This window comes from Zootermopsis nevadensis, unplaced genomic scaffold, assembly GCF_977971745.1.
Source record: "Zootermopsis nevadensis isolate Lab colony 2312 unplaced genomic scaffold, Znev_1.0 Znev_ptg000009l, whole genome shotgun sequence".
Lineage (NCBI taxonomy): Eukaryota > Metazoa > Arthropoda > Insecta > Blattodea > Termopsidae > Zootermopsis > Zootermopsis nevadensis.
In genome coordinates this window covers 6,368,618-6,378,820 of record NW_028259141.1, presented here as the reverse complement: position 1 = coordinate 6,378,820, position 10,203 = coordinate 6,368,618, and the positions used below count along the sequence as shown (strand labels likewise).

General features: G+C 37.9%; 1 protein-coding gene across 1 annotated transcript; it reads left to right on the top strand.

Moving 5' to 3' along the window:
* The first annotated feature begins 461 nt into the window (after positions 1-461).
* Positions 462-8,122, top strand: LOC110829324 (uncharacterized). Its single transcript, XM_022062940.2, has 7 exons — positions 462-1,004; positions 2,403-2,501; positions 3,677-3,838; positions 4,433-4,569; positions 5,742-5,880; positions 6,696-6,825; positions 7,603-8,122. The coding sequence occupies exons 1-7, from the start codon at positions 672-674 to the stop codon at positions 7,704-7,706; spliced, it is 1,104 nt and encodes a 367-aa protein (XP_021918632.1). The 5' UTR covers positions 462-671; the 3' UTR covers positions 7,707-8,122.
* Positions 8,123-10,203: the final 2,081 nt, after the last annotated feature.

Sequence of the window (10,203 nt, the reverse complement as noted above, 5' to 3'; positions counted from 1 at the left end):
CCCTTGACTTCGCGACGTTATGTGTTCTGGCTTTCCTCAGCGCTAATCCTGAGTAATTTCCCACGATATTGGTGTGAAGGATAGATCACAGGCTTTTACATTCATTATACTATGTACCTAGGGCATGGATGTGCTTTTATTCATGGTTATAAACTGCGCAAGATTTATAATTTTACCTCTAATCTAAATACTAAATGGTGGCATACCCTCCACACCATAACGGCTCACATGGTTACTGGCACCGATACCACTACAACTTGGTCCTTCAGGTCGGCAAATGTTTCTTACGATGGAATATCACACGGGCGGACTTGTAGTGGCTTGGACGATGACAAATACTGGGCATATCTATTAGCTTTGAGTCCAAGGTATGACAGAGAATACCATGAACGTGTGCCCAACCCAACACGAAAGAATAAACCAGCTTCGGTAGCTGAAGCCCACATGTAGCTTCCTGCTTTTGTGCTTTCACCCACCCACGGACGAAAGAGCATACGATCAATACAACACCATAGCGCAGTGGAGATTCCGCGCAAAAGTGAAAGGGAAACCCAGTAGCAATTCGTGCTAGCTGCCGATGTAAACGAGGTCGAGTTCTGACATCGTGTTTGACGCGATACAGCACCCATAAAACTGTATTTTATACATCATTTTACACAGATTCACGGGGAATGAAATCGACTGGTATGGCAACTACTCGTGGTACCCAGAAGAAAGTTCAGCAGCAGCTGCAGCAGAAAGATATGGAATATCAAGAGAAGTTGAAACTACTGAACGAAGAATTAATGTCCTTTTATCAGTACTGTCAGCAAGCAGGTTTCTCAGAAGCAGAAATGGATACAATTGTTGCTCCTTTGGTGGCAACTTTGAGGAAACGACTAATAAAGAAATTGGCCAAAGTTTTCGGTGCATTGTTCACGATTGTTGCACTATTTTACTGTGCTGCACAGTTAGGTTCAGTCTCCATGCATTTAGCTGCGCTGGGGCGCCTCTTCATGATTAAGGCAAGTACATGATTTCTTTTCATTCTGCTCTATATCGGGCTATTATAATGACACCATAATGGCTAAGAAGTATGAGCCATGGAAGGGACATTTGGTTCATTGTCGCGTGCGTAAGAAAGTTGAAAAAAAAAATGCACCCATTGTCGTCGCCATGTTAATATGTCCGTCTGTCAGAGTGCAGCAACTCGAGATGGTTACAGGGATCATTTTTTGTTTCTTTCAATGCAGTAAAGTTTCTAAACATGGGATACTTAACATCTGATTGCAGTGTAATTCCTTGCCCCCCCTCCCAATGGGTGCAACTCAAGAAGTCAATTTAAATAAGGGCTTGCATAATTAAAATCAACATTTCCTTTATGTGAAAAAATGTGATCCCAAAACTTTATTTGTGGAGAAACAGACATAAAGTTGTCTCAATTCAGAGTGAATTCACATTCTTGAATCAATTACAAACCTCTTGAAAATGTAAAATATTACAATATAATCACAATACCAGAAAGCAAATCTCTCTCAATCTGAGGTCATCAACAGATGAACCAGTTCACAGTCCAAAATCTGACTTCCCACTGAAAATCCTATATGCAATTTGTTAAATCCAAATAATCCAAAAGTATTATGGTAATAAGCAGAGTTAAATAAAACTGAAAACAATGTTCACACTATAAAAATGTTAACGAAACTGAAGTTTACTGTTTTGTGGGATGTAGCACCAAGAAGTTTGCCATTTCTGAGGTACTTGTTTCCTCCATCATTGCCCTGACAATACATGCAGCAAGGACCTCTGAAACATTGGTAATCTTCTACCAGACTACATGGCACAACCACCCAGGAGACAGCCATTTTCAGTCAAGGGAAGTTGAGAACACAACTGTTCCTACTACTCTCATTTTACCTGATACTACTTAAGTTGTGAAGTTGGTACATTATCTCCGAATAATTTACGGGCATGCAAATAATTAAATTAAAGAATAGGTAAATAAATGAATGGACAATATACACAAATGAACCGGGATAGCTCAGTCAGTATAGTGACTACCTACGGGCTGGACGACCGGGGTTCGATCCCCGACGGGGGCAGAGGATTTTTCCTCTAGCCTCTGAATCCAGACTGGCTTTGGGGCCCACCTAGCCTCCTCTACAATGGGTACCGGGGTCCTTTCCCGGGGGTAAAGCCGGCCGGGGCGTGATGCCAACCACTCACCCTATCTAGTGCCGAGGTCAGGATAGAGTAGGAGTTATACCTCCTCTCACCCCAAGCGCCTGTATGGCACGTAGCGGGACAAACTTTACTTTACAATATACACAAATAGTTAAGCTGATAAATAAGTAAATTCATTAATGAAATAAACTATTGCATTGTACATTATACATCTGTTGTAGACTCCATGTTTGTTTTAGATGTTACCATTCTGGGACTGGACATCCATGTTTTATGAGTACTGCCTGGTGTCTAATCCATTCTTTGGGGAGTACACACTTACTGAGGAGGACTGTGTTGTAAGTCACAAAGATACAAAAAGAAGCTACAGAAATTGTCAACGTTAGGTAGCATTAGATATCGGAATTTTTAGGAAAATTCTGCACTTACACGGAATACTAGTAAATGTAAAATTTTAGGACATATAAGTGATTCTTTTAAGTGCACAAAATTAAATCAGCAGTTCACTAACTGAACTGAGTGGCTGCATTCCTGTTAGATCATTTGGGTGCTTTCACTGATGAAGCCTGGTTTAGACAGTGGTTATAACTGCTAAATATGGGGCTCAATATATAAATAAATATATATGCATGCAGTTACAGAAAATAAGCAATGTTAAGTGTGAATGTTTTAAATTATCATTACAGCATCGACCTTTCTGTATAGGGAGTATGCATGATGTACTGTTTAGAATTTCATTTTCCTTAATGTGGCCACACACTGTACATTACCAGCCATGAAAAAATAACTACTGACAACCAGTGTTCTAGATCAGTGGTATTCAACCTTTTTCGTTTGCGTACCCCCATATATAATTTCTCTTAAACTTTGTACACCCAAAGTTATACATACTATATAATCTACATCCAAAATAAATTAAATAAATTACATCCAAAATAATATATTAAATAATAAGTTTTAAATAAGAAAAAGGAAAATCAAGCTATTAAATAACAAATACATTATTGTCTATCATATAAAAATTAAGAAAGGAACAATGGTATTTTAGCAAAGCAAAATAATATGTTTAAATATTTTATCAATTATTAATTAATGTGGTTCAGACCTGTTAATGAGATGATTGAGCTTGTTTCTACCGCCCAGATAAGAATTACATAAAGGAGAGAGAGAAAAAAATGCTGCTCCCAAATCGAATGTCCTTACATCCAGTTCTCCTGTGGCTAACCCTAAATCTGGCCCTGATTATTCAGTGTTTATCATAATTTTTTTTTTAAATTTCACGTACCCCCAGGGGTACCACTGTTCTAGATCATTGGATATTATATTTTCTGGGTCTGTATCAAAAAACCAATGGCCACTAATTTAAAAAGTGCATGATCTCAGACCAAACAAATTGAGTGATGAGCTAACCCTCTTACATGGGAGAGAGAAATTTTTTCCACTACTACTTATTCAAATATTCCTTTTTTCCCACAATTTTCATTAAACAAACAAATTTTATTTCCTCGAACAGTCATGTGAAGCTTTGGAACACGTGGACAGACTTGGAGGTGTGGCATATGAACAACTTCTTGATGGATATTTGAACCGAGATGCCCCACTCATTGTGGTGGATGCCATGGAGTCATGGCCAGTTATGAACACAGACGACTTCTGGTTTGACAACATTACCCAAGTCAGTTACTGCAATACTTTCAATGACATAACAACAAATTTAATTATTAATTATTAAATATACCAAACAGTATGTTATTGCAGTGGTTCTCAAATGCTACTGCTGCAGAATGCTTTTGGTAATAAAATATTTTATCAGAACCCCAAAAAACAAGAACTTATGTGCCTTTATGTATTCATTTTTAATTTACAATCCAAAATGTGGAAAGTTTGATTCCTGCATTTTTCTAGTTTTTGTGTTTTATAGTTCAACAAAATTACTGCAATCTACTTTTATATTAATTCTGCAGCATAAATAATTTAAATTCTTCACTTCATCAAAATTATATTGTGTTATTTTTTACTTATATTTTCTTTTCATCAGCAATCAATTATGTCAATTTGAGGCAGAAATTTCATTATTATATTCTATAATTCATAAATGGCTGTCTCAAGATTAAAGTATAACTTTTTTTTAAAGTTTAATTTTTATGTGGTAATTCTAGATAAAAAAAGATAACTCTGCAGTTCAGATTGTATTGATTATAATGTCATGACTTTTTTATTTATCTGACATTAGATTACACTAAACACTTAGAAATGTGTTCTTTGACAGTTATATCTACAGGATGAGAAACTGATGGACACTGTGCCATGTATTCTTACGACCAACCTACGAACTGGATCTTCTGATCTACATGCATTCCTTAAGCGCATTCATAGCCCAAAAGTTGATAAGTGGTTTGTCCATTGGTGAGTCTTAAAGAATATTTTACTTTCAGTATGAATATACAAATGCTCAGATTAATAATGAAATATATATTCGATCATTCACTTTTTGATCAAGTCTTGTATATACTTAACATTGTCCTGTTCATTTACTTACACCGTGCAAAATTCACATGTCATGAGTTAGCAACTTCTAAAATTCATACTTAGTCATATTGCACGATTTTATCTCTTTAAATTGACATCAAATATGTGCAGAAAAGCTCAGTTTGTATTTGTTATCTTCGATGCCACAATAAATGAATTATCATATATTTTTACATGAAACTGAATACTGCTGAAGAATATTTTATAAAATTTAAATTCTCATTCACTTGTTTTATCGTGAGCCGGCGTAGCTCAGTCAGTATAGTGACTAGCTACGGGCTGGAAGACCGGGGTTCGATCCCCGATGGGGGCAGAGGATTTTTCCTCTAGCCTCTGCGTCCAGACCGGCTCTGGGGCCCACCCAGCCTCCTCTACAATGGGGTAAAGCCGACCGGGGCGTGATGCTGACCACTTACTCCATCTAGTGCCGAGGTCAGGAAAGAGTAGGAGCTATACCTCCACTCCCCCCAAGCACCTACATGGCATATAGTGGGACAGCTTTACTTGTTTTATCAACATTTCACTATGTGGAGGTTTTATTATAGGTTTGTCCATTAAAAAAAATCCCATTATTTCAAAAACCACTAAACCAGCTGACCTTCATGTTCTGAAAGTACCACCTTATGGAAGTTACAAACACAATGAATGGTTCAGACATCTCTAATGATGGCAGGTATACAATTTAAATAGGGTTCTATGATTCTTAATCTTCTGGGATGTTGTACTGAGAAGTTTGGTAGAAGTTTACTGATATTTCAGAGACAGTGAGCACCTCTTTAATGTCAGTAAACTTCTTCCAAACTACACAGCACAACATCCGACAAGACAGTTACCTTCGTATTCGGCGCCATGAAAACATTAAATTTCACAAAAGAATTTTTATTAATTTTCTACTACAGCATTGTTACCATAGTAGCGGAACTTCAAATTGCAGTATGTATCCGCAACTGACCGGCCAAGGCGTAAGTTTTGAGAATTATAACATTATTAATTTAAAATGGAATGAGAACTGTAGATGTAAAGGAAATCCCGCTAATCTTTCCTTTCAGGCAGAACTGTGATATCCATGCTGTGAAAGCCCTGAGGAAGTTTTATCAACGACCATATTTTCTGTCTAGTTCTGTATCTCCAGCTCACTTCAACTGGGTTCTCATGTCTTCTGACTACAATACGAAAATATATAAGAAAGTAAGTATTGTTATGCTTATAAGATTGCATTAAGTCAATAAAGTTATGTTTTTAAGGGCTCTTTCATTCTGGTGTTACTAGCATCTTTAGGGAATAAAAGTAAATACATTTGTTATTAACTGACACAAGTAACTACAGATTTTCTGCAAACACGGGCAGCTTTTGGTATGTATAGTTGCTTTCAAAATTGTTTATGGTTAGTCATGTGCTCAGTATGATTTATGCTGTAATTTTTTGTGATAATTTTCCATCTTCCATTCTTGAGTGCATTGTAAAATATAAATTACGTATTAAATTGAACAGTTCCTTATACAATGAGGTCGTCTTCTGGGTTCTTGCATCATGTAGTCTGGTAGAAGTTTACTGGCATTTCAGATGTTCTTGCTGCCTCCATCATAACGGTGATGATGGAGGCAGCAGGTACCTCTGTAATAAATGTTAACTTCTACCATACTGCTGCTGTGAGAACCTGATATCTCAGGATTTTTTTACACATTTGAATTAAATTTTTACTACAAGTTGAGTACCTGTTAGAATGGATTCGGTTTATATTCATTATCCCAAAAAATGAATGGAAGATGAGATAAGTCACTATTACGACAAAGAACATCATGAGGGCTGTGTGTAGTCTGTAATGAGTACAACTTTCCACTAATTTTATTCAAAAAATGAATGATCAAAATGGATTTAGATCTGATACTGAAATTATTTCTAAATTGAATTTTTATAATACTTTAACATAATTTTCAAATTTTTGTCCTTCGTAAATTAATATAATTTGATGTTAATGTAAAAAATTTATGTTAATAATGCAGGTAGAACTGGATTCAGGACTTATAATGTTGGCACAGTTGAGAGGTTCAACGGCGTTCCGTCTCACACCACATAACCCCTGTAATACATCCTGTCCCGAACTCCTGGGAGATTTACAAGAGGGAGAAATGTGTATGTACCAGCACTGATTATTATTCTGCCTTGCTAGCTGAAGAGTGTTGTCACTGTTACAGATGTTCTGTTTGTTAATATAATTCAGTACATTGATTACAAATAAAGTTTACTGATGCATTTTTTGCACTGCTTGTATTTCTATATAGCATTTTACAAGCAAGCCTAACGTGACAGCATGAGTTAATCAAGCAATTGCCTGACGTGGCACAAATGTAGATTCAATGCATTTTACGTCTTTCGTCTTCGTTAAATGGATATCAATTTTTATATATCTACTTTTCAGTACTTGCAGCTATGTAAAGTAAGTAAAGCGTCCCACTAACGCTATGTAGGCGCTTGGGGGGGAGTGGAGGTATAGCTCCTACTCTTTCCTGACCTCGGCACTAGATGGGGTGAGTGGACAGCATCCCGCCCCGGCCGGCTTTACCCCCGGGAAAGGATCCCGGTACCCATTGTAGAGGAGGCTGGGTGGGCCCCAAAGCCAGTCTGGACGCAGAGGCTAGAGGAAAAATCCTCTGCTCGATCGAACCCCAGTCATCCAGCCCGTAGCTAGTCACTATACTGACTGAGCTATCCTGGTTTGCAGCTATGTGACCCTGTTAAACAACAGCGTAAATAAAACTATGAACTGCAGTGGCATAAAAATGCATGAGGAAACACGGCATACTCGTGTCTGGACTGAATGTCTACAATCGTACAGTGCAAATTCCGTAACTCGTTCCGATAAGAAGGAATAAATAATGATTAATGTGATTTGTTTGTAATTTCTTGCAGTGGTATTCACGAACTTCATGTGGACATTCGAATATTTCCCAGGACGTAACCTGGATAATGTTGCCATTCTCACTGAGACAGTTTGGGAAGAAGGAACTACATAGAACACCTTCAACTGGACTATTTATACATAATTATTATAATTAAAGTTACTGTGTAGTATAATATATTCAGTACCACGGTGTGAGACATTTGTAGTCATACTAAATGTATAGAAAAGTGAATCTGAGAGATGAATTGTCTGTCACACTAATTCCTATGTCGAAGAAAGAGTGTTGAAGTTCTACTTACTCATATTTTAGAACACAGTTTCATATACTAGTCAAAACGTCGTTAAACCCCAAAATGTCAACGTGGACACATTAACCACAGTGAAAATCTCATCTCAAAAAAATAATTATCTATAATACTACATGTGTAACTGTAAAATCTCATCTTTTCAAAAGATCTCTAACCAATAAATATGTGCAAGGCATGACAAAGTTTCTAGACTAAAACAAAATATGTTGCTGTAAACATACCACATGTGATTTATTTCTGGCTTCCTTCAAATCACTCTCCTGGGAGTCTACACACGGTCCTCAACGTCGCCGTCATGTTTCAATGCTGTGGTGGAAATTGTAATCGATCACAGCTTTATAGATATCTTTAATTTATGCAAAATAAGTTCTTTTCACTACACTCTCATCTTAAAAAAAGTTGATTCGGGAAGATCGAGTAGTCTATGGTCATTTGTCTCCTTAAGACTGTCTCACAGAGGACTGATTATGCGCGTGTAAGCAATTTCCTGATAAAGCATCAACTTAGGCGCGAGCTGTACCCAAACATTTTAAAATTTATCAATAAAATTCTAGGTTCTAAAATTCGTTGTAGATAATCACTTTGATTGTCAAAACACAAACCAGCTTTGTTTTTACTCGTGATAATTTTTATATCAGGACGTTTTCCATTGCTGACTCTTACGTCTTATTTGGGATACTTTGGTAGTATCTTCTGTGATTTCTTTTACCAAATCGCGATATTATAACTGAAGACGTCCTAACAGGACAAACCCGAACATTCCTTCCTTTTTTATTCCTCGCTTACCATGTCTGGGATCATTTTGGCACACCTTTGTCATGTTCAAATTCTCAGTTAAAATCAGCTCAACATTCTATTGTTGCGAGTTCAACTGGTTCGGTATAAATCTATTACCTCGGACTTGGTTCAACATTCTCGTGCGTGTGGGCAATTAATCGGAATCCCAATCCCGTCATCTTTCGCTTCCATTTTCTCTTAGCCCACTTGAACATCCGTTACATCTTCTTCAACCTGTTGAAAATGTCCAAAGCACTTTAATTGTTCTACCTGAAACTTCTCTGTTCCATAAACCTGACCGTCTTTTGAATTGGGCTGCGGCACTTAAAAGTTTGTAAAACTCCAGTACGGTTACCAAATACAAGACACCGACTCAGGATTTCGACAGTTCAGGAATGATAGAAAAATAATTAATGTTTCGATAAAAAGTAAATGTTTTTCTGCAAAAATACATTTATATCTGCATAAAATAACAAAGGCCGTTAAGAAATGCAAAACTACAAAGAATGCCTTTAGAAAATATGTGAATAACTACTTAACTTTTCTCTCTTGTTTAAACTCACCACAAAATATTGAGTCACGAGGAATGCTTCAAAACGTTTTGAACTCCCAACATCACTGTCTTTTTCTGCTACAGTCCAACCCTGGGATGATAGAACACTTTGGTAAGCACGGCTAGCTGGCACAGTTATGAGAGTCAATACAGTAGCACACTAGTCTCAGAGAGAAGTAAAACTTCTTAGGCACAAGAAAAGAGGTAGATGAGGGCAGAAAATAATACTACAATGGGAACATATGATTGGTTACCAGATTGCTGATCAGTGGCAGGGCAACAGGGTAATCCGTCAAGACTAATAATGGAAGGGCTGGAGCTGGCAATATTCAGGCAACCCACAGGTTGGCAGACACAGATGGAACAAGCCGAACACGGACCCAACCCTGAGGTTCGACAACACATTATGGATCCAAACCTGAGGATACAGCAAGTTCCTTTTATAGGGCATGAGGTTTTCATGGCAGAGTCTGATGATGAGTGTCTTCTGGGTTGTAGTGCCATGTAGGTACCTTGATGATGGAGGCAGCAAGGACCTCTGAAACGTTGGTAAACTTCTACCAGACTACACAGCGCAACAACCCAGAAGACAGAAATCTTCATACTCATCGCCTTGATGACGGAGGCAGTATGACCTCTGAAACGTTGGTGGACATCGACCAGACTACACAGCGCAACAACCCAGAAGACAGAAATCTTCATACTCATCGCCCTGATGACGGAGGCAGTATGACCTCTGAAACGTTGGTGGACATCGACCAGACTACACAGAGCAACAACCCAGAAGACAGAAATCTTCATACTCATCGCCCTGATGACGGAGGCAGTATGACCTCTGAAACGTTGGTTAACATCGACCAGACTACACAGCGCAACAACCCAGAAGACAGAAATCTTCATACTCATCGCCCTGATGACGGAGGCAGTATGACCTCTAAAACGTTGGTTAACATCGACCAGACTACACAGCG

Excerpts from the sequence above, each read along its gene's own strand:
- LOC110829324 (XM_022062940.2), top strand. The coding sequence starts at position 672 with ATGAAATCGACTGGTATGGCAACTACTCGTGGTACCCAGAAGAAAGTT. Across the intron at positions 1,005-2,402 it reads GGCGCCTCTTCATGATTAAG|ATGTTACCATTCTGGGACTG; the intron begins GCAAGTACATGA and ends TGTTTGTTTTAG. Across the intron at positions 6,826-7,602 it reads TTTACAAGAGGGAGAAATGT|TGGTATTCACGAACTTCATG; the intron begins GTATGTACCAGC and ends AATTTCTTGCAG.